Consider the following 21,441-nt stretch of genomic DNA (forward strand, 5'->3'; position numbering starts at 1 on the left):
TTCTGACTGATTTAACTAATGGTTTCTGATCATTTTAGACCCTCGCTGTCTTTCCAACACTTCCGGCAGCAACGACTGGCTTGAAAAGAACCTTGGCAGTTTCTCCGATTATGCTTCTTTGGAAGTGCTCAAACTTCTAAATGCAAATTTCTCTAGCGTGAGTAACATCTCAACTGCACCAAGGGCATTTTTCTAGTGGGTTTGCATTTGACTGTACAACAGTAGAAAGGGTTGGTCTCTGGATTTTGGTCTTGTGAACAGAATGAGTAATATATGTTTTGTCCTGCAGGTTGAAGTGTTAGACTTACTGTCCAGTGAACAGAAGGCACAGTTCATCTTGCATTCAGGAGTGTTGGCAAATGACTCTGTGTTTAGAGAGGTGTTTAGCAGTGTGATCACATCTTTAGATCTGAATCAACTTGGCAGCTTCTTCGAAGCCTTCAGTCAGACTGCAATACAAGTAAGGATCTGTGTAGTCTACAAGCCATGGCATATTTCCTTTTGAAATGCAACACATTTATTCTATGCATACTAACTGATAATGTCCAAGTGTGTCCAGACTGTTAATCCATGTTGCTGTGTGTTTGCAGATGAACATGACTAGCATTCCTTCAGCAATATCAGACACCATTCTAAACATGACACTCTTGGATCTGGTGCCTCACTTCCAAACTTTCAGCCCAGAGGACTTTGCCTTGTGGTTCCAGACTTACCTTTCCTTGTTCCTTCCTGGGATTAGTCCAAACACCCTGTCCATCATCCCCATGAACATCAGCTGTGACTCCTACAGAGAGATGTGAGCTCCTCCTCAACATGAAAGCACTGATCTATTCTTTAATTGCTTTGATTTTTAACTTGTTTACTTCTATGTTCTTGTATTTACAGAGTTAAAGGACTTGATAATGTGTACAGTGACCTTTCTGCCACCCAGTCAAACACGGTCTTCAATTATACACAAGACTATGTCAAGTACCAGTCCAGCCAAGGTGTGTGTGTGTGTGTGTGTGTGTGTGTCTGTGTGTGTTTTCCTGCTTGTGTATTTGCTGACTAAGGCTAGTACAATGTGCAGCCAGTGATCAGTAAGATGTCTTTAGCAGGTGAAGAATATGGACTAAGTCTGGAGTGTCTCACTTCATTGGTCTGATATCATCAATCTAAATGCACCAGACTTTTTTCAATAGTGCTCTATTTTACCTCACAGGCCTGAGCTGCTATGGCACAGGGAGCTTCTATGTGTTCCTGAAACAGTTGTTCCTCAATTTTGGATTCCCTGACCTAAAAGATTTCCTGTCTCTGATCCCAGGAGACCGCCTGGCAGAGGTAAGTCTGCTCTATAACACGGATCGCATCAGTGAATCGCTCACTAATAGCTTAAGTGGCAGGCAACGAGCCTCCCACATCTTCCTGGGTAACTAGTGTGTTGTATCTCCTCTGTGTCCTCTAGCTGTTGGGCTCCATCTCTCCGGAAGAACTCAGTGAGTTTCTGAACAGGCCGGACACAGTCATTAATGCTTCTGACCTCTGCACCCTCCTCAACAACTACAATAGAACCAACCAGTACCTGGAGATGGTACACCTGTCTTCATTTACCCTACCCTTTTAGTCCATGAGGATTATTTTCCTTTATCATATAAGGATTAACTCATAGATTAATCTGTGTTTCTGTCTACAGGAGACTGTCTTGTCCTCAGCTCTGGCCAGCTACACTTTGGAATGTGTGTTGTCTCGTGCTCTCACTGCCTCATCTCAGGCTGAGGTAGAACAGTGGTTTGATGTTACACTGCTTCACTACCTGCCCTACCTCAACTCTCATCTCATCAGCTCTGCCCAGCTCAGTGGTGCCTCCTGTCTGTCATACAGAAAATTGTGAGTCATTGTTCGTTGTACCATTACACGGGGCTCTCAGCACAAGCACAGCCTCCTGTTTGTTGTTTAAAAAACTAAGGATCTGTAGTAAAATCACCTTTATATATGTGTTTATGAGCAGAGTGTCTATCTTGGGGGACAATTACAATTTTTCTGCAACTGATTTTACCCCAGCTGATGTGTACAGCTCCATTACAGTGTATCTGAACAGCAGCGGTAAGAATAACTACACCTCTCTCTCTCTCTCTCTCTCTCTCTATCGAATAGTACTGCATATTAATTTCCTATATTTGTGTGTGAATAGTAAGTGTGTCTTAACATATCTATCTGTATGTGTATCATGTGCGTCATGCAGATGGCAGCCCCCGCTGCTATAACTCCTCAGATCCCCTTCTGAACTCCACTGCCTGGTTTGCTGACAACATTGGATTCTTCATCACTTTCATCACCCTCACTGATCTGCAATCATTCCTATCAGGAAACATGGTATCACACACACACACACAAATATACATATATGTAATGATCCATATAAATCCTTCAGAGATTAACAGGAATGATTATTTCGGATCATCTGAGAAATATCCGTTATTTACGTAAAAAAACAAATCCTATAGTGTCATCAATGTGTCTGTTTTATTGTGTCCTTTAGTCAAGTGTGTTCCTGGAGAACTCAGAAAATCTTCAGCTATTCAACAACTCAGGCATTTCCACCAGTGTCTTGGAGTACTACACAAACGAGTTATACATCCAGAATCCTGATTTCAGCCCACTTGGGTAACACTCCGCACTAAACACAACACTCGAAACAACTACTTATTCTATTTATTTATCCAGCCTCGTAAATTCAACCCCCTCAGCTAACAGAGTACATACAAGTATAAATATGTTTGGATGCACTTTTAAAAGGTTGTCTTTGTTCTTATAGATTGCCAGCTGAATTGCTGTGTCGATCTCCTGCCTCTGTGTTTGAACGTCTTGGAGATGAAGACATCACGTCCATCCTGAATCGCATCAACGACTTCTGCACAGAAATAAATCCAGAGGTGATCAATCAATAAGACCCTGTCTGTTCACTAATCAGTTATTCTGTAGCAGTGTGAGTTACCCACAGTCCTCTTTTCCTTTCAGGTCACAGCGGTGCTAGTAGCAAAGTTCCCCAATGTATCTGCATCCATCATCCAATCTTTGGGCAGCCAGTGTGTGGGCCTGACTGTGGGCCAGATAAGCTCCGCCCCCTCCGATGTGATAAACAGTTCTCTGTCTATACTCAGTAGCATCAATGGCTGGGACCAGGGCCAAGTCAACTCCATCATCCAAAGCATCATTAGTGCAGGCTTTACTGTGAGTGTACACTTCAAACTTGTCAGGAATGTGGGTCTACGCTATTGGAAGCTAGACCACTTCCGTTTAGAGCAATTTAACAACATACCCCTGTAAAGAAATAAACTGTATTAGTGTTCAAATATTTACCAACTACACTGTGTTCACAAAGGTGCTGTAATTTAGACTGTGTCTTGTTGCATTCAGATCCAAAACAGCATGTTCATACTTTCTAAATAATATAATAAACAATGATCTGATTGTTTTGCTTTACAGATCAGCAGTGCCTCCTCTCTGGAGTCCCTGGGAACACTCATAGGTGGCGTTCTCTCTGCAAACATCTCCATCATCCCATCTTCTCAGCTTGTGTCTTTATCTCAGAATCCAACATTCATCAATAACATTATCTCAGCGCCAGTTATTCTACAAAATACATTTGTCCAGAAGGTATTCTCTCTTAATCACATAGACTACACACACACACGCACAATACACTACAGCCAATCACTTAAATGGAGATATATATTATTGTCCACTTTGCAAGTTTAATTTTAACCCAGTCCTTTTGCTCAGAATGCAGTTTTGTTAGTCTGGAAAAGTTGAAGATTTCCTCCCACAATTTCTTCCAGGTAATCTCTGTAGACCATTCCAAAGTGCTAGAGAATGTTCCAGATGCACTGGTGATGTATATTCCACTTGTTCTACTGACGTCACTGAGCTCTGTTGATGTTTCACTCATCAATAACAAGAGCTGGAGTCATGAACAGGTAACTGAACAGAGAAATGTAAATCATTTTCTTGTACTAAAAAAGAAACATGTAACTGTGTAACATGGCTTGACCGTGATAACAGCACTTACAGATGCTGAATTCCTGTGGAGTTTGGATATCCGAGTGTAAAACACATCAATAACATTTTGCATCCTTTGTATGATTTTTTTTACCAGGCTATGATGTTGTTTGGTGCAGTGGCCAGTGCCAGTGATGATCCAGAAGAGTGAGTTAGAAACACACACTTGTCTCAGTGAATGCATACACACACACACACACACACACACTTACAAATCCGGTGTAAATAAACATTGGGTGAACATTCCAGGTACATAAGATTTTGCCAGAGTACAATTAGACATTGTGTAAAGGTTCACCTGTGTGTATGTCTGTGTGTGACTATGGGTATGTGTCTCTCCACAGTCTGTCAACTTCAATACTGCAGGGATTCTCCTGCAGCTCAGTTCAGACTCTCCCACAGCAGAAAGCCAAAGATCTTGTGAAAGCCTGTAGACCACGTGAAGGCAGAGACAAGGTCCATCTGAAAGAGGCACAGGTACACACTCTGATATTCATTCACATTCCACACACAGTCTGAATCATTGGCAGCATGTAGACCCAAACATATACTGGTACATGAGAGACCACACAATCACAAAGGGTTCTGTGTTTCAGCTGACCTGCATGTACAACTACATGAAAGACGATCCATCTGTTAACTTTACTGACATCCCCTCTGAAATGCTTCTGTACTACAGGTGTGTAACACATTCACATACACACTATACTGTATCTAAAAGATAAGGCATACTTCCTTTGCATTTGAAAGATTATCTGAGGTTAATTTGGTTCATTTGCAAAATGTATTTTGTCTCTTTGTGTGTGTGTGTGTGTGTGTGGGTGTTTTAGCTATGAGAAGATACAGAAGGTGAACTGCCAGGCATATTTCAGTGCCCTGGGCAGAGCAGATTTCTCCGTTCTGTCTCTTGGCCTTGACAAAAAAGACATTCTGTTCAACCATGCAAAGAACTGCCTGGTAAAACATACACATCAACATGTTCATAGACCAGCACACTCATTATTAGCACTTAAATGTTATGGGAAAGCAGTAAACCAATCTTACAGTATGATTGTTTTATGATTTTTCACTTATGAAATCTACATTTACAGCATTTAGCAGATTCCCTTCAACAGAATGACTTAGATAAGTGCCTTGTGCTCTGTCAAAAACATAATCATGCTAATTCACTAGATCTAAAAAGTGTGGTAGAGAGTGGGCTGTCATGAATTCCTTTAGGTATGTATGCACTGGACTGTTTTGGCTTTGTGTGTGAAATCTGATGCTGTAGCTACTGGCGTCTAGTGGAGGGAACCCGGCAATGGGAAAGAATCTGGAAAGGTTGAGAATGACGGTACGCAGAGGCAAACCTATGACTTTCAGTAGTCCAGTCTCCACATGATGAAGGACTGAACAAGCACTTGAGTGGCCTTGGTGAATAGAACTAGATTTTCCTGAAGATAGCAATCAGTTTATATAAGTAGTGAAGGACAATTGGTTGTCCAGAAATACACCAAGGTTGCATCCATTTTGCAATGGTGAGCTGTCCAAGGAGATAGCAAGATCTTGATTTGTGGATGCATCTTCACAATGTGTGGACATCTCAATGTGTGGACCCAGCTTCTTGGTGGCATTTAGTTCCAGATGATGAGCTTTCATCTGTTACACTCTGTATTCAGAAAGATAAGGAAGGAATGGAGAGGATGCATCTACTGTCATCAGCATAGCTGTGGTATAAAAATACATGTAAGCAAAGTCCATTTCCGACTGTGACTTAGAAATGCAATAGAAAATTTCTGGAAAGTTCCCAGATCAGGATTTATTCTGTGGTTTGCTGACCTCTAAACACAGTGGAGAAAATATATGGGCAAAGCAGAGTCAGGTAAATTGTCTGGAGGCAAACAGAATACTTCAGGCAAGAAAGCAAATTCTTTGAGAGCATAATTCAAACATGGGTTACATGTTCATGTTCAAACAAAAAACAGTGGAAGATCTTGAAAGTAAACATTGGAATCCTCACAAGAACTACCCCAGGTTACGAATGTAACCCGGTTCCCTAAGAAGAGAACGAGACGCTGTGTCATGGCTGATGCTATGGGAATGCTTCTATGTAGAAGTTGTGTCTGAAACTGTGAAATCATGCTGATTTAGGTCATGTAACAAAGTGTAGCTGTTAGAATTGTTGGGTTCACTCGGAGAAGAATCCTGAGTGGCACTGCTGCCTCTGCCTCTACTGATATCAGGGAAACTTTTGCCAAAGAACCACAAAGAGACAGCGATTGAATAGCAAAACTCTTTGAAATTTACTGAGATGAACAGGGAGTATTTATACAGAAGAAAAGTATAATCTTCATTATTATCTATAGGTTAACAACGACGTCAGCAGAACCAGACGTAGTTGACGTGTTCACTGGCAGACACGTCAACTAAGACACGGAAGAAGAAACTGTCACAGTGTCTGTGTACAGCACATGTTCTCGAAACAGAACAAAAAGATTTTCTACGACAAAACACAGGGTATCACGGTAATAATATGAGGTCATGAACAAATTTTGACACACTCTCAGCCAAGGGCCAGAGTCAGCCCAGGACAGAGATATAGAATATATCAGTAGCACATCAGCAAGACCACTGAAGCGTATCTTTGTCACATTACTCCAGCTTCTACTTGTCTGATGGAAGCGCAGTGGATGCCGGGGTGTGGCTAGCGATGCAGCGTCTCATGCCCTACTATGGGAACCGGGTTAGCAGTGTAACCTGGTACAGTTCCTTTTGAGGAAACTCAATGCTGCATCATGGTTGATGCTATGGGAACGCCAACACCAATGCTGCCACACTCCAGGAGGCGTATGTCCCAGGCGTCATCAAAGAGCACAAATGATCCAGGAGGAGAACATCATTAGCCCTGTAAGACACAGTGCGGCTGGAGTGGAGTCGGTCCAGGTTATAGAACATTACAAGGGTGTGCGGAGAGGACCAACCCGCAGCAGCACAAATCTCCTGGAGGAACACCCCTAGCCAGAGTGCTGGACAAGGTGTTACACCTAGTGGAGTGAGCTGTAATACCTAGAGGCGAAGCCACACAGTGCATCTCATAGGTGCCTAGGTGATAGCTACCAATACCCAGCACAAGGTGCTGCTTGGAGACCAGATTGCTTTCGCTGAGGCCTCAATGTAGAGGGTGATAGGCCCTCAAAGAAGTGTGTCTGCAGGAACTCTTGTACTGTACTTACAGGGCAGTGAATTAGATCCTGACAATGCCGATTACACCAGAGGCGAAAGTACAAAATAGTCTCCACAACCTCGGTTGGAGGAACAGGAGTCTCCCCTCAGGGGCCCGACCACAGGTTCTAAATCTTGGGAGGAGAATCACCCCTACACCTGAGAGAGGAGGCTCCTCCTGACAGGAATCTCCCAAGGAGCACCGTACAGAATGGAAAGAAAGCCATAGGGGACAGTGAGTCGACTCCTCAGAGGCGAGCATAGCCAATTTTGCCTGGCCAAAAGTTGCCATGTGTTTTCCATCACCTAGAAGTGGAGATGCCATTCCCCAGGCCTCAGCCCCTGCCTCACCAGAAAGCCTGCTTCCCAATCATGTGCTGTGGAGTGTAAATCGCTGTCAGCGAGAGAACTCTGGTCTCTACCTAGGGCCAGATCTGGTGCACCAACCTGAACAGAGGCGCAAACAGAGGCTGCCCTATTGGTTGATGAAGGGCCCCACCAAAGGTAATCCCTGAGTTTCATGAAAAAGTGTTTTTAGCACTAGAAACATAGCCCCCATCTTCAGGTAATCTGTGTGCCATGAGAGACAGAAGCCCTCCTAAATGCCATGGGCAGGGTGGCCATCTAGGCCCACTCCCCAGCTTGAGAGGGTGTCTGTTGAAAGAGTCTTGCGACAATGACATGCCCTAAGAGTGGAACCCAAGGTGAGAAACTGGGGTCTGCCTACATAAAGGTTCGAAGCTTGTGGCGCATACCCTTTGCAACCCTGAAAAGTGTGTCTACAAATGTGAAAACCCTCCTGAGCCAGAGTTGAAACAGTCTCATGTGTAGCAGACACACAGGAATAGCTACAGTCATGAGCTGAGCACCCTCTAAGCCTGAGGCATGAGAGGCACTGGCCTAGTCTGATTTTAAAGAATGGCCTTTACAGCAGAAAGATGGAATCCCCGAGCGGGAGATGGGCGTGCCCGCATCCTGGCAGAATCCCAAACTATCCCCAGAAGGTGGTTCTCAGAGAGGAGAAAGCAGACACTTCACTGGGTTGAGGCCTAGGGACCTCATGTGGGCAAGCACGGCATCTAAATGCCTGGCTGCCAGTTCCTCGACTGAGCCATGATGAGCCAGTCATCTGGATAACTGAGTACATGGATGCCCTGGGGTGCAATGATGCCAGAGCAGCCTCCATGCACTTTTTCTGAGGGTGAGCAATAAGACTAGGCTTAAAGGGAGATCCTGGCTGTGGTAAACTTCAGCCCGAAAGCAAACCAGGGGAGTCTCCTGTGCTCTGGCAAGATGTCTATGTGAAGATTGATTCAGGATTCAGGATTATCATCGCAATTCAGTCCTCGGACCTTATCTGCAACACAATGACCATGAGTGTTAACATCTCAGATTTGTATGTTTCAGCATACAATTCAGAGCACTCGGGTCTAAAATTGTGCTTTGCCCCGTTCTTCTTTGGAACCAAGAAATGCTGGATATAAAGCCAGAGGCTCGCCCTAAAAGGGGAATGCACTCTACAGCCCCTTGGTATGAGTGCAAAACTGCCATTTTGTGAAGCACCACAACAGCTTAACTTGTGGGATTGTAGGCGTTCCCTATAAGGCCGATGTGATCCGACAGGGCCTCAGTGGTAATGCAGACTTTCTCCATGGAGCCATTGAAGGGCGAAATAGCCCACAAGCATTTATTCAACCCTAGGCATCGCTGCATACCCATGTTCATCAAGGCCCACAATGGCTGAATAGTCATCAGTGGCTGAGAAGGACAAACAGACAGAATAATGGATTATTCCACAACCTTGACACCTCAGTGTGGAGGGCTGGGAAAAATGGGAGACGCCTTCATGGAGGTGGAAGGCGGCATGACGTTAGTCAAAGATTGTCAAGCTCATAGACAACATCATTTCATTATGGCAATCTAAGCTAAGCTTAACAACAGCATGAGTAATCACCTCCAAGAGCTTTTTGAACACCACAGAATGTGGTGGAAATTCGAAATTGCTCTGCTTCTTCACATGACCTACCTGAGCCGATAAATCTGCATGTTTTTACACAGAGCTTCAGAGACAACTTTCACATAGAAGCATTGGCAAAGCTCCAGCCATGATGGAGCTTCAAGTTCCCTCGAAAGTGAACCCAGTACTTACAATTAGACTGAGTACTTACACATGCTGTAATTTGATGTGATTCCCCTTCATGGTTTGTGACATTTTAGGGTATATCCGGTGCGAGTCTGACCAGTCATCAGGTGGAAGTTCTGGGAAATATGGCCTGCACACTAGACTCCTCCTACATCCAGAACTCTGACCCTCTCATTCTTGAGAAACTGAAGAACTGTGAAGATCTTTCTGATTCTCAAATCACTGCTGTACAGTTACTACTCCTCAGTGGGAATACTGCTTATGGGTGAGCTAGAGATTTATGCAGACTAGTGGATATCTTTTTATCTCATAGTGTTGTAGAAAAGGTTCATTTTGAACCATTACTTCAATCATATTTTACTGCTAATTTTAGAATTTGTATAAAAGTTTAGATTTTAATTTTAATGACTAGAGTTGTGTTGTATAAGATATGAATAAGCACTCGTTAATATTGTTTTTAAAATCAGCAATCCCTCAATGTGGAATGAAGAGACCGTGGAGCAACTCAGCAACCTGGCGGTTTATTTCAAATCAGACATCTGCAACAAACTTAGCTTTGTATGTAAATCTGTCCTGTTTTAAATTATAGTTTTCCAGTGTTCAACTTTATGGACTAATTTAATGCCATCATTGTGTGTGTGTGTGTGTGTGTGTGTGTGATTGTTGAAGAATGTAAAAGGAAGTTCCTTTCGGTCCTGAGGGAGCAGAAGATCCCACTGAAGAAGCTAAGGACATTCTTTACAGAATGCAACTCAGAAAGCACTACAGGTAAAGTACTTTACAGTGTAAAACACACTGAGATACAGGTATACATTTTAAGATTCTGCCCTTCAGTGATGATTTTGTTCTGTTTCTAACAGTGAGCAACATCACAGCAGTGACAATTTCAGACCCATCATTTCCTTTTGGCTTTAACTCCACGCAGTTTGATCTGTATCTGGACATCACTGTACTGCAGGACAACCTGGCAGCCATCACTGAAAAAGTGGTGGACACCAGCCTCCAGACTGTCATTCTGAACAAGTTAAACCAGGTCAGCAGCACTGAACACTGATTGTTTTGTAAATGTACCCCTGCAAATCAGGCTTGTTGAGTTGTGAGTATAAAGTCTTTGTGTGTGGTGGATTTATCCACACAATATTTTGGACAGTGTGTGTTAGGTGGTATATTATAAATTGTTGTTTTGTGTGCATATATAGATTTACCCGTCAGGTCTTAATGACGGTGTACTGCAGCTACTGGGTTCCACTTCTCGTGTGGCCACTACTGATGACATTAGCAAGTGGAATATTACCATAATTGACACATTGTCCTCCTTGATGGACTCAAATGCTGGACACTGGGAAAAAGAAAAGGTAATGTGTGTGTGTGTGTGTGAGATATGTCAAGTACTTTTGGACCATGTCCTCAACTCCAATCGGAGAGACTAGAATAGAGATATCAAGAGACCCTGCAATCTTTCAGAGTGGGAACAAATAAATTTGACCCTTCAGAGAGGGGAGATAGTACCAGTGATTCTAGAAAGAGGGAGAGGAGCATCTGTCATCCTCTAGAGAGAGAGCATCAGTGATGCATTAAAGAGTGAGAGAGAGTGTCTGTGATCCTTTAGAGAGTGAGAGAGAGAGAGTTTATCTAAAACTCAGACTATTTCATTACTCTTTGAACATGTAATACATAGACACTTACTAGTTGAAGCATTTTACTAATGTGCTTGCTGCAAGTATAATCTTTGTGTATTTTGTAGAGTAAAGCGGTGATTATGAGGTATCTGAGCATGGGAAATCACTCTCTGGGAAGTGCTGAAATAAATGTAGTTGGTTCCAACATCTGCACTTTAGACATCAGTGTGCTGGAAAATATCACTGCTGAGAGCCTAACGTAAGTACACACTCACAGCTACATACAGACACAAACATGGAAAAAATTAAATAATAAGAGTTGAGAATAATTTGAGAACAGTCTTTACAGTTTACATTTTTTCTATATGCAGGTCAGTCTTGTCTCCAGATCTGTCCTCATGTTCCATCGAACAGAAATCTGCTCTGTACATCATCGCTAACTCTTCATTCAGCAATCAACGCAGCAGTTCTACAACTTTCTACCAACTCATCAGACCTTACCTGGGTAAAGCCACCATCCACTTACACAGAGAGACTAAACATACACACTAGGTGTAGTGCTTTAAAATAGAAGAATTGGATTGAATTGAAAGTGCATGAAATTTGAAATTTGCATTCACACACACACACACACACACACACACCCATGAATTTAGTTGTTAAACTGAGTCTGTGTGTCTAGGTGGAAACTCCTGTGAATGATATACAAGCTCTTTCTACCCAGAACATCAGCATGGATATCACCATGTTCAATAGTCTGAATCCTGCTGTTCTCAAGGTATAACAATAAAATGATCAGAATAAAAGTTTGAGTTCTAAGAAGAAAAGTAAAGAAAACTGTATTTTATAAATGAACTTGATAAAAAAACTGTTTTGCTTGTGCCAGATCCTAAATGTGAGCACAGTGAGGGCTCTAATGGGGGTAAACCTGGCTGATCTGAAGCTGTTTGAGAACTCCTCAGTGGTTCAGTCCTGGGTGGCACAACAGAACCAATCTGATCTGAACACGCTGAATCTTGGCATCATCAACCACAACCCTTGTTATGGTGTAGAAAGGTGAGCTCTTTTATGCAATGAAAAAGGAGTGAACTTTACAGAAAAAGGTTTTAGGAGATGTATAACATTATTCCTTTTTCTACACAGTCACACTCTTGATAGCGAGTTTGCATCTGGAAATATTTCTGCAGTATTGTGCAACTTTAGCATTCCTGACTATGCCTGTTCATCAGTAAGTCCTCAGAGAACAAAATTCCTCTTCAGAGTTTCCGTCTTTTTACACAGAAGCCGAGTTGACCACAGACACCTCTGTTTCTTGTCTTTCAAGGTTGCCGTATTGTCCTCTAATGATCTGGTCACACTGCTCACATGCAAACTGCCAAGCAGCCTGAGCGTCTCTAAAGACGCTTGGAAGCTTTTCTTCCAGAATTTTTCTGGACCTTTGGATGACGCCCTGGAGAGCTTTTCAAACGTGGTATGAAAATTCCATTTGTGCTATAGTTAAAAATTGACTTAAAAATAAACATCTGTGCGTAACTATGGATTGAAGATTGTAATCTTTCATTTAGACGGACAGCAGCATTCAGACTGACCCAAATATACTTGATGCCATCGGGGAGGTGATAATCGACAAGTTCACCGCAGCAGAGCTGGTGAATGCCACTTTCATCACTGTGTGGTTCCAGATCAGGCTCCGACCATTTTTGTCATCGGTGTCCAAAGATTTTCTGTCCAGTCTCGGTTCACAAACCTTCAGCTGTGAGACCTACCAGATTGTGTACGTATGGACAATGAAATTTCAGAACTCAATGTGTGTTGTTGAGGGCATGGAGATGAAGTCATACACGACAAAACCTGATCTATTTCTCCTCCAATGTAGGGTGCAAGCTCTCAGCAGTCAAGAATCTCTCATGAAGGAGGAGCAGAAGCAGATGGTCTTTACTTGGTTCATCTTTCCCTTCCTGTTAAGAAATGACCTTCCAGGTACACAGGCTCCTTTTCGTTGTTCTTATACAGAAACCTGACAGTTAAATTAAGACAATCGATTGTCTTAATGAAAGAAACCAAGAGCCACTTGAGAATATTCTGACTGATTTAACTAATGGTTTCTGATCATTTTAGACCCTCGCTGTCTTTCCAACACTTCCGGCAGCAACGACTGGCTTGAAAAGAACCTTGGCAGTTTCTCCGATTATGCTTCTTTGGAAGTGCTCAAACTTCTAAATGCAAATTTCTCTAGCGTGAGTAACATCTCAACTGCACCAAGGGCATTTTTCTAGTGGGTTTGCATTTGACTGTACAACAGTAGAAAGGGTTGGTCTCTGGATTTTGGTCTTGTGAACAGAATGAGTAATATATGTTTTGTCCTGCAGGTTGAAGTGTTAGACTTACTGTCCAGTGAACAGAAGGCACAGTTCATCTTGCATTCAGGAGTGTTGGCAAATGACTCTGTGTTTAGAGAGGTGTTTAGCAGTGTGATCACATCTTTAGATCTGAATCAACTTGGCAGCTTCTTCGAAGCCTTCAGTCAGACTGCAATACAAGTAAGGATCTGTGTAGTCTACAAGCCATGGCATATTTCCTTTTGAAATGCAACACATTTATTCTATGCATACTAACTGATAATGTCCAAGTGTGTCCAGACTGTTAATCCATGTTGCTGTGTGTTTGCAGATGAACATGACTAGCATTCCTTCAGCAATATCAGACACCATTCTAAACATGACACTCTTGGATCTGGTGCCTCACTTCCAAACTTTCAGCCCAGAGGACTTTGCCTTGTGGTTCCAGACTTACCTTTCCTTGTTCCTTCCTGGGATTAGTCCAAACACCCTGTCCATCATCCCCATGAACATCAGCTGTGACTCCTACAGAGAGATGTGAGCTCCTCCTCAACATGAAAGCACTGATCTATTCTTTAATTGCTTTGATTTTTAACTTGTTTACTTCTATGTTCTTGTATTTACAGAGTTAAAGGACTTGATAATGTGTACAGTGACCTTTCTGCCACCCAGTCAAACACGGTCTTCAATTATACACAAGACTATGTCAAGTACCAGTCCAGCCAAGGTGTGTGTGTGTGTGTGTGTGTGTCTGTGTGTGTTTTCCTGCTTGTGTATTTGCTGACTAAGGCTAGTACAATGTGCAGCCAGTGATCAGTAAGATGTCTTTAGCAGGTGAAGAATATGGACTAAGTCTGGAGTGTCTCACTTCATTGGTCTGATATCATCAATCTAAATGCACCAGACTTTTTTCAATAGTGCTCTATTTTACCTCACAGGCCTGAGCTGCTATGGCACAGGGAGCTTCTATGTGTTCCTGAAACAGTTGTTCCTCAATTTTGGATTCCCTGACCTAAAAGATTTCCTGTCTCTGATCCCAGGAGACCGCCTGGCAGAGGTAAGTCTGCTCTATAACACGGATCGCATCAGTGAATCGCTCACTAATAGCTTAAGTGGCAGGCAACGAGCCTCCCACATCTTCCTGGGTAACTAGTGTGTTGTATCTCCTCTGTGTCCTCTAGCTGTTGGGCTCCATCTCTCCGGAAGAACTCAGTGAGTTTCTGAACAGGCCGGACACAGTCATTAATGCTTCTGACCTCTGCACCCTCCTCAACAACTACAATAGAACCAACCAGTACCTGGAGATGGTACACCTGTCTTCATTTACCCTACCCTTTTAGTCCATGAGGATTATTTTCCTTTATCATATAAGGATTAACTCATAGATTAATCTGTGTTTCTGTCTACAGGAGACTGTCTTGTCCTCAGCTCTGGCCAGCTACACTTTGGAATGTGTGTTGTCTCGTGCTCTCACTGCCTCATCTCAGGCTGAGGTAGAACAGTGGTTTGATGTTACACTGCTTCACTACCTGCCCTACCTCAACTCTCATCTCATCAGCTCTGCCCAGCTCAGTGGTGCCTCCTGTCTGTCATACAGAAAATTGTGAGTCATTGTTCGTTGTACCATTACACGGGGCTCTCAGCACAAGCACAGCCTCCTGTTTGTTGTTTAAAAAACTAAGGATCTGTAGTAAAATCACCTTTATATATGTGTTTATGAGCAGAGTGTCTATCTTGGGGGACAATTACAATTTTTCTGCAACTGATTTTACCCCAGCTGATGTGTACAGCTCCATTACAGTGTATCTGAACAGCAGCGGTAAGAATAACTACACCTCTCTCTCTCTCTCTCTCTCTCTCTATCGAATAGTACTGCATATTAATTTCCTATATTTGTGTGTGAATAGTAAGTGTGTCTTAACATATCTATCTGTATGTGTATCATGTGCGTCATGCAGATGGCAGCCCCCGCTGCTATAACTCCTCAGATCCCCTTCTGAACTCCACTGCCTGGTTTGCTGACAACATTGGATTCTTCATCACTTTCATCACCCTCACTGATCTGCAATCATTCCTATCAGGAAACATGGTATCACACACACACACACAAATATACATATATGTAATGATCCATATAAATCCTTCAGAGATTAACAGGAATGATTATTTCGGATCATCTGAGAAATATCCGTTATTTACGTAAAAAAACAAATCCTATAGTGTCATCAATGTGTCTGTTTTATTGTGTCCTTTAGTCAAGTGTGTTCCTGGAGAACTCAGAAAATCTTCAGCTATTCAACAACTCAGGCATTTCCACCAGTGTCTTGGAGTACTACACAAACGAGTTATACATCCAGAATCCTGATTTCAGCCCACTTGGGTAACACTCCGCACTAAACACAACACTCGAAACAACTACTTATTCTATTTATTTATCCAGCCTCGTAAATTCAACCCCCTCAGCTAACAGAGTACATACAAGTATAAATATGTTTGGATGCACTTTTAAAAGGTTGTCTTTGTTCTTATAGATTGCCAGCTGAATTGCTGTGTCGATCTCCTGCCTCTGTGTTTGAACGTCTTGGAGATGAAGACATCACGTCCATCCTGAATCGCATCAACGACTTCTGCACAGAAATAAATCCAGAGGTGATCAATCAATAAGACCCTGTCTGTTCACTAATCAGTTATTCTGTAGCAGTGTGAGTTACCCACAGTCCTCTTTTCCTTTCAGGTCACAGCGGTGCTAGTAGCAAAGTTCCCCAATGTATCTGCATCCATCATCCAATCTTTGGGCAGCCAGTGTGTGGGCCTGACTGTGGGCCAGATAAGCTCCGCCCCCTCCGATGTGATAAACAGTTCTCTGTCTATACTCAGTAGCATCAATGGCTGGGACCAGGGCCAAGTCAACTCCATCATCCAAAGCATCATTAGTGCAGGCTTTACTGTGAGTGTACACTTCAAACTTGTCAGGAATGTGGGTCTACGCTATTGGAAGCTAGACCACTTCCGTTTAGAGCAATTTAACAACATACCCCTGTAAAGAAATAAACTGTATTAGTGTTCAAATATTTACCAACTACACTGTGTTCACAAAGGTGCTGTAATTTAGACTGTGTCTTGTTGCATTCAGATCCAAAACAGCATGTTCATACTTTCTAAATAATATAATAAACAATGATCTGATTGTTTTGCTTTACAGATCAGCAGTGCCTCCTCTCTGGAGTCCCTGGGAACACTCATAGGTGGCGTTCTCTCTGCAAACATCTCCATCATCCCATCTTCTCAGCTTGTGTCTTTATCTCAGAATCCAACATTCATCAATAACATTATCTCAGCGCCAGTTATTCTACAAAATACATTTGTCCAGAAGGTATTCTCTCTTAATCACATAGACTACACACACACACGCACAATACACTACAGCCAATCACTTAAATGGAGATATATATTATTGTCCACTTTGCAAGTTTAATTTTAACCCAGTCCTTTTGCTCAGAATGCAGTTTTGTTAGTCTGGAAAAGTTGAAGATTTCCTCCCACAATTTCTTCCAGGTAATCTCTGTAGACCATTCCAAAGTGCTAGAGAATGTTCCAGATGCACTGGTGATGTATATTCCACTTGTTCTACTGACGTCACTGAGCTCTGTTGATGTTTCACTCATCAATAACAAGAGCTGGAGTCATGAACAGGTAACTGAACAGAGAAATGTAAATCATTTTCTTGTACTAAAAAAGAAACATGTAACTGTGTAACATGGCTTGACCGTGATAACAGCACTTACAGATGCTGAATTCCTGTGGAGTTTGGATATCCGAGTGTAAAACACATCAATAACATTTTGCATCCTTTGTATGATTTTTTTTACCAGGCTATGATGTTGTTTGGTGCAGTGGCCAGTGCCAGTGATGATCCAGAAGAGTGAGTTAGAAACACACACTTGTCTCAGTGAATGCATACACACACACACACACACACACTTACAAATCCGGTGTAAATAAACATTGGGTGAACATTCCAGGTACATAAGATTTTGCCAGAGTACAATTAGACATTGTGTAAAGGTTCACCTGTGTGTATGTCTGTGTGTGACTATGGGTATGTGTCTCTCCACAGTCTGTCAACTTCAATACTGCAGGGATTCTCCTGCAGCTCAGTTCAGACTCTCCCACAGCAGAAAGCCAAAGATCTTGTGAAAGCCTGTAGACCACGTGAAGGCAGAGACAAGGTCCATCTGAAAGAGGCACAGGTACACACTCTGATATTCATTCACATTCCACACACAGTCTGAATCATTGGCAGCATGTAGACCCAAACATATACTGGTACATGAGAGACCACACAATCACAAAGGGTTCTGTGTTTCAGCTGACCTGCATGTACAACTACATGAAAGACGATCCATCTGTTAACTTTACTGACATCCCCTCTGAAATGCTTCTGTACTACAGGTGTGTAACACATTCACATACACACTATACTGTATCTAAAAGATAAGGCATACTTCCTTTGCATTTGAAAGATTATCTGAGGTTAATTTGGTTCATTTGCAAAATGTATTTTGTCTCTTTGTGTGTGTGTGTGTGTGTGTGGGTGTTTTAGCTATGAGAAGATACAGAAGGTGAACTGCCAGGCATATTTCAGTGCCCTGGGCAGAGCAGATTTCTCCGTTCTGTCTCTTGGCCTTGACAAAAAAGACATTCTGTTCAACCATGCAAAGAACTGCCTGGTAAAACATACACATCAACATGTTCATAGACCAGCACACTCATTATTAGCACTTAAATGTTATGGGAAAGCAGTAAACCAATCTTACAGTATGATTGTTTTATGATTTTTCACTTATGAAATCTACATTTACAGCATTTAGCAGATTCCCTTCAACAGAATGACTTAGATAAGTGCCTTGTGCTCTGTCAAAAACATAATCATGCTAATTCACTAGATCTAAAAAGTGTGGTAGAGAGTGGGCTGTCATGAATTCCTTTAGGTATGTATGCACTGGACTGTTTTGGCTTTGTGTGTGAAATCTGATGCTGTAGCTACTGGCGTCTAGTGGAGGGAACCCGGCAATGGGAAAGAATCTGGAAAGGTTGAGAATGACGGTACGCAGAGGCAAACCTATGACTTTCAGTAGTCCAGTCTCCACATGATGAAGGACTGAACAAGCACTTGAGTGGCCTTGGTGAATAGAACTAGATTTTCCTGAAGATAGCAATCAGTTTATATAAGTAGTGAAGGACAATTGGTTGTCCAGAAATACACCAAGGTTGCATCCATTTTGCAATGGTGAGCTGTCCAAGGAGATAGCAAGATCTTGATTTGTGGATGCATCTTCACAATGTGTGGACATCTCAATGTGTGGACCCAGCTTCTTGGTGGCATTTAGTTCCAGATGATGAGCTTTCATCTGTTACACTCTGTATTCAGAAAGATAAGGAAGGAATGGAGAGGATGCATCTACTGTCATCAGCATAGCTGTGGTATAAAAATACATGTAAGCAAAGTCCATTTCCGACTGTGACTTAGAAATGCAATAGAAAATTTCTGGAAAGTTCCCAGATCAGGATTTATTCTGTGGTTTGCTGACCTCTAAACACAGTGGAGAAAATATATGGGCAAAGCAGAGTCAGGTAAATTGTCTGGAGGCAAACAGAATACTTCAGGCAAGAAAGCAAATTCTTTGAGAGCATAATTCAAACATGGGTTACATGTTCATGTTCAAACAAAAAACAGTGGAAGATCTTGAAAGTAAACATTGGAATCCTCACAAGAACTACCCCAGGTTACGAATGTAACCCGGTTCCCTAAGAAGAGAACGAGACGCTGTGTCATGGCTGATGCTATGGGAATGCTTCTATGTAGAAGTTGTGTCTGAAACTGTGAAATCATGCTGATTTAGGTCATGTAACAAAGTGTAGCTGTTAGAATTGTTGGGTTCACTCGGAGAAGAATCCTGAGTGGCACTGCTGCCTCTGCCTCTACTGATATCAGGGAAACTTTTGCCAAAGAACCACAAAGAGACAGCGATTGAATAGCAAAACTCTTTGAAATTTACTGAGATGAACAGGGAGTATTTATACAGAAGAAAAGTATAATCTTCATTATTATCTATAGGTTAACAACGACGTCAGCAGAACCAGACGTAGTTGACGTGTTCACTGGCAGACACGTCAACTAAGACACGGAAGAAGAAACTGTCACAGTGTCTGTGTACAGCACATGTTCTCGAAACAGAACAAAAAGATTTTCTACGACAAAACACAGGGTATCACGGTAATAATATGAGGTCATGAACAAATTTTGACACACTCTCAGCCAAGGGCCAGAGTCAGCCCAGGACAGAGATATAGAATATATCAGTAGCACATCAGCAAGACCACTGAAGCGTATCTTTGTCACATTACTCCAGCTTCTACTTGTCTGATGGAAGCACGAGTGGATGCCCGGGGTGTGGCTAGCGATGCAGCGTCTCATGCCCTACTATGGGAACCGGGTTAGCAGTGTAACCTGGTACAGTTCCTTTTGAGGAAACTCAATGCTGCATCATGGTTGATGCTATGGGAACGCCAACACCAATGCTGCCACACTCCAGGAGACGTATGTCCCAGACGTCATCAAAGAGCACAAATGATCCAGGAGGAGAACATCATTAGCCCTGTAAGACACAGTACGCTGGAGTGGAGTCCCGGTCCAGGTTATAGAACATTACAAGGGTGTACGGAGAGGACCAACCCGCAGCAGCACAAATCTCCTGGAGGGGAACACCCCTAGCCAGAGTGCTGGACAAGGTGTTACACCTAGTGGAGTGAGCTGTAATACCTAGAGACGAAGCCACACAGTGCATCTCATAGGTGCCTAGGTGATAGCTACCAATACCCAGCACAAGGTGCTGCTTGGAGACCAGATTGCTTTCGCTGAGGCCTCAATGTAGAGGGTGATAGGCCCTCAAAGAAGTGTGTCTGCAGGAACTCTTGTACTGTACTTACAGGGCAGTGAATTAGATCCTGACAATGCCGATTACACCAGAGGCGAAAGTACAAAATAGTCTCCACAACCTCGGTTGGAGGAACAGGGTCTCCCCTCAGGGGCCCGACCACAGGTTCTAAATCTTGGGGAGGAGAATCACCCCCTACACCTGAGAGAGGAGGCTCCTCCTGACAGGAATCTCCCAAGGAGCACCGTACAGAATGGAAAAGAGAAAGCCATAGGGGACAGTGAGTCGACTCCTCAGAGGCGAGCATAGCCAATTTTGCCTGGCCAAAAGTTGCCATGTGTTTTCCATCACCTAGAAGTGGAGATGCCATTCCCCAGGCCTCAGCCCCTGCCTCACCAGAAAGCCTGCTTCCCAATCATGTGCTGTGGAGTGTAAATCGCTGTCAGCGAGAGAACTCTGGTCTCTACCTAGGGCCAGATCTGGTGCACCAACCTGAACAGAGGGCGCAAACAGAGGCTGCCCTATTGGTTGATGAAGGGCCCCACCAAAGGTAATCCCTGAGTTTCATGAAAAAGTGTTTTTAGCACTAGAAACATAGCCCCCATCTTCAGGTAATCTGTGTGCCATGAGAGACAGAAGCCCTCCTAAATGCCATGGGCAGGGTGGCCATCTAGGCCCACTCCCCAGCTCGAGAGGGGGGTGTCTGTTGAAAGAGTCTTGCGACAATGACATGCCCTAAGAGTGGAACCCAAGGTGAGAAACTGGGGTCTGCCTACATAAAAAGGTTCCGAAGCTTGTGACGCATACCCTTTGCAACCCTGAAAAGTGTGTCTACAAATGTGAAAACCCTCCTGAGCCAGAGTTGAAACAGTCTCATGTGTAGCACAGACACACAGGAATAGCTACAGTCATGAGCTGAGCACCCTCTAAGCCTGAGACGCAGAGAGGCGCTGGCCTAGTCTGATTTTAAAGAATGGCCTTTACAGCAGAAAAGATGGAATCCCCCCCGAGCGGGAGATGGACGTGCCCGCATCCTGGCAGAATCCCAAACTATCCCCCAGAAGGTGGTTCTCAGAGAGGGAGAAAGCAGACACTTCACTGGGTTGAGGCCTAGGGACCTCATGTGGGCAAGCACGGCATCTAAATGCCTGGCTGCCAGTTCC

At 43.1% G+C, this 21,441-nt stretch overlaps 2 protein-coding genes across 2 annotated transcripts in view; both read left to right on the top strand.

Moving 5' to 3' along the window:
* Nucleotides 1-11,553, top strand: part of LOC131346716 (uncharacterized) — a 76,965-nt gene extending 65,412 nt beyond the window's left edge. Inside the window, exons 155-179 of the mRNA XM_058380289.1 lie at nucleotides 39-157; nucleotides 290-460; nucleotides 591-796; nucleotides 886-986; nucleotides 1,202-1,320; nucleotides 1,445-1,570; nucleotides 1,673-1,866; nucleotides 1,988-2,082; nucleotides 2,222-2,352; nucleotides 2,519-2,643; nucleotides 2,795-2,912; nucleotides 2,998-3,210; nucleotides 3,466-3,636; nucleotides 3,819-3,956; nucleotides 4,136-4,185; nucleotides 4,383-4,515; nucleotides 4,635-4,717; nucleotides 4,869-4,995; nucleotides 9,457-9,647; nucleotides 9,850-9,935; nucleotides 10,052-10,150; nucleotides 10,243-10,415; nucleotides 10,582-10,737; nucleotides 11,127-11,260; nucleotides 11,373-11,553. Coding sequence (XP_058236272.1) covers nucleotides 39-157; nucleotides 290-460; nucleotides 591-796; nucleotides 886-986; nucleotides 1,202-1,320; nucleotides 1,445-1,570; nucleotides 1,673-1,866; nucleotides 1,988-2,082; nucleotides 2,222-2,352; nucleotides 2,519-2,643; nucleotides 2,795-2,912; nucleotides 2,998-3,210; nucleotides 3,466-3,636; nucleotides 3,819-3,956; nucleotides 4,136-4,185; nucleotides 4,383-4,515; nucleotides 4,635-4,717; nucleotides 4,869-4,995; nucleotides 9,457-9,647; nucleotides 9,850-9,935; nucleotides 10,052-10,150; nucleotides 10,243-10,415; nucleotides 10,582-10,737; nucleotides 11,127-11,260; nucleotides 11,373-11,553 — 3,440 coding nt within the window. The remainder of the gene's footprint in view (nucleotides 1-38; nucleotides 158-289; nucleotides 461-590; nucleotides 797-885; nucleotides 987-1,201; nucleotides 1,321-1,444; nucleotides 1,571-1,672; nucleotides 1,867-1,987; nucleotides 2,083-2,221; nucleotides 2,353-2,518; nucleotides 2,644-2,794; nucleotides 2,913-2,997; nucleotides 3,211-3,465; nucleotides 3,637-3,818; nucleotides 3,957-4,135; nucleotides 4,186-4,382; nucleotides 4,516-4,634; nucleotides 4,718-4,868; nucleotides 4,996-9,456; nucleotides 9,648-9,849; nucleotides 9,936-10,051; nucleotides 10,151-10,242; nucleotides 10,416-10,581; nucleotides 10,738-11,126; nucleotides 11,261-11,372) is intronic.
* Nucleotides 11,554-11,696: 143 nt separating this feature from the next.
* LOC131347029 (uncharacterized) overlaps nucleotides 11,697-21,441 on the top strand; it is a 42,917-nt gene continuing 33,172 nt past the window's right edge. The window contains exons 1-24 of the mRNA XM_058380866.1: nucleotides 11,697-11,779; nucleotides 11,888-12,057; nucleotides 12,145-12,229; nucleotides 12,326-12,472; nucleotides 12,567-12,775; nucleotides 12,878-12,981; nucleotides 13,120-13,238; nucleotides 13,371-13,541; nucleotides 13,672-13,877; nucleotides 13,967-14,067; nucleotides 14,279-14,397; nucleotides 14,522-14,647; nucleotides 14,750-14,943; nucleotides 15,065-15,159; nucleotides 15,299-15,429; nucleotides 15,596-15,720; nucleotides 15,872-15,989; nucleotides 16,075-16,287; nucleotides 16,543-16,713; nucleotides 16,896-17,033; nucleotides 17,213-17,262; nucleotides 17,458-17,590; nucleotides 17,710-17,792; nucleotides 17,944-18,070. Of these exons, the coding sequence (XP_058236849.1) occupies nucleotides 11,735-11,779; nucleotides 11,888-12,057; nucleotides 12,145-12,229; nucleotides 12,326-12,472; nucleotides 12,567-12,775; nucleotides 12,878-12,981; nucleotides 13,120-13,238; nucleotides 13,371-13,541; nucleotides 13,672-13,877; nucleotides 13,967-14,067; nucleotides 14,279-14,397; nucleotides 14,522-14,647; nucleotides 14,750-14,943; nucleotides 15,065-15,159; nucleotides 15,299-15,429; nucleotides 15,596-15,720; nucleotides 15,872-15,989; nucleotides 16,075-16,287; nucleotides 16,543-16,713; nucleotides 16,896-17,033; nucleotides 17,213-17,262; nucleotides 17,458-17,590; nucleotides 17,710-17,792; nucleotides 17,944-18,070 (3,180 nt within the window). The 5' untranslated portion in view covers nucleotides 11,697-11,734. The remainder of the gene's footprint in view (nucleotides 11,780-11,887; nucleotides 12,058-12,144; nucleotides 12,230-12,325; nucleotides 12,473-12,566; nucleotides 12,776-12,877; nucleotides 12,982-13,119; nucleotides 13,239-13,370; nucleotides 13,542-13,671; nucleotides 13,878-13,966; nucleotides 14,068-14,278; nucleotides 14,398-14,521; nucleotides 14,648-14,749; nucleotides 14,944-15,064; nucleotides 15,160-15,298; nucleotides 15,430-15,595; nucleotides 15,721-15,871; nucleotides 15,990-16,074; nucleotides 16,288-16,542; nucleotides 16,714-16,895; nucleotides 17,034-17,212; nucleotides 17,263-17,457; nucleotides 17,591-17,709; nucleotides 17,793-17,943; nucleotides 18,071-21,441) is intronic.

The sequence above is a fragment of the Hemibagrus wyckioides genome, linkage group LG26 (assembly GCF_019097595.1).
Source record: "Hemibagrus wyckioides isolate EC202008001 linkage group LG26, SWU_Hwy_1.0, whole genome shotgun sequence".
NCBI classification, from domain to species: domain Eukaryota; kingdom Metazoa; phylum Chordata; class Actinopteri; order Siluriformes; family Bagridae; genus Hemibagrus; species Hemibagrus wyckioides.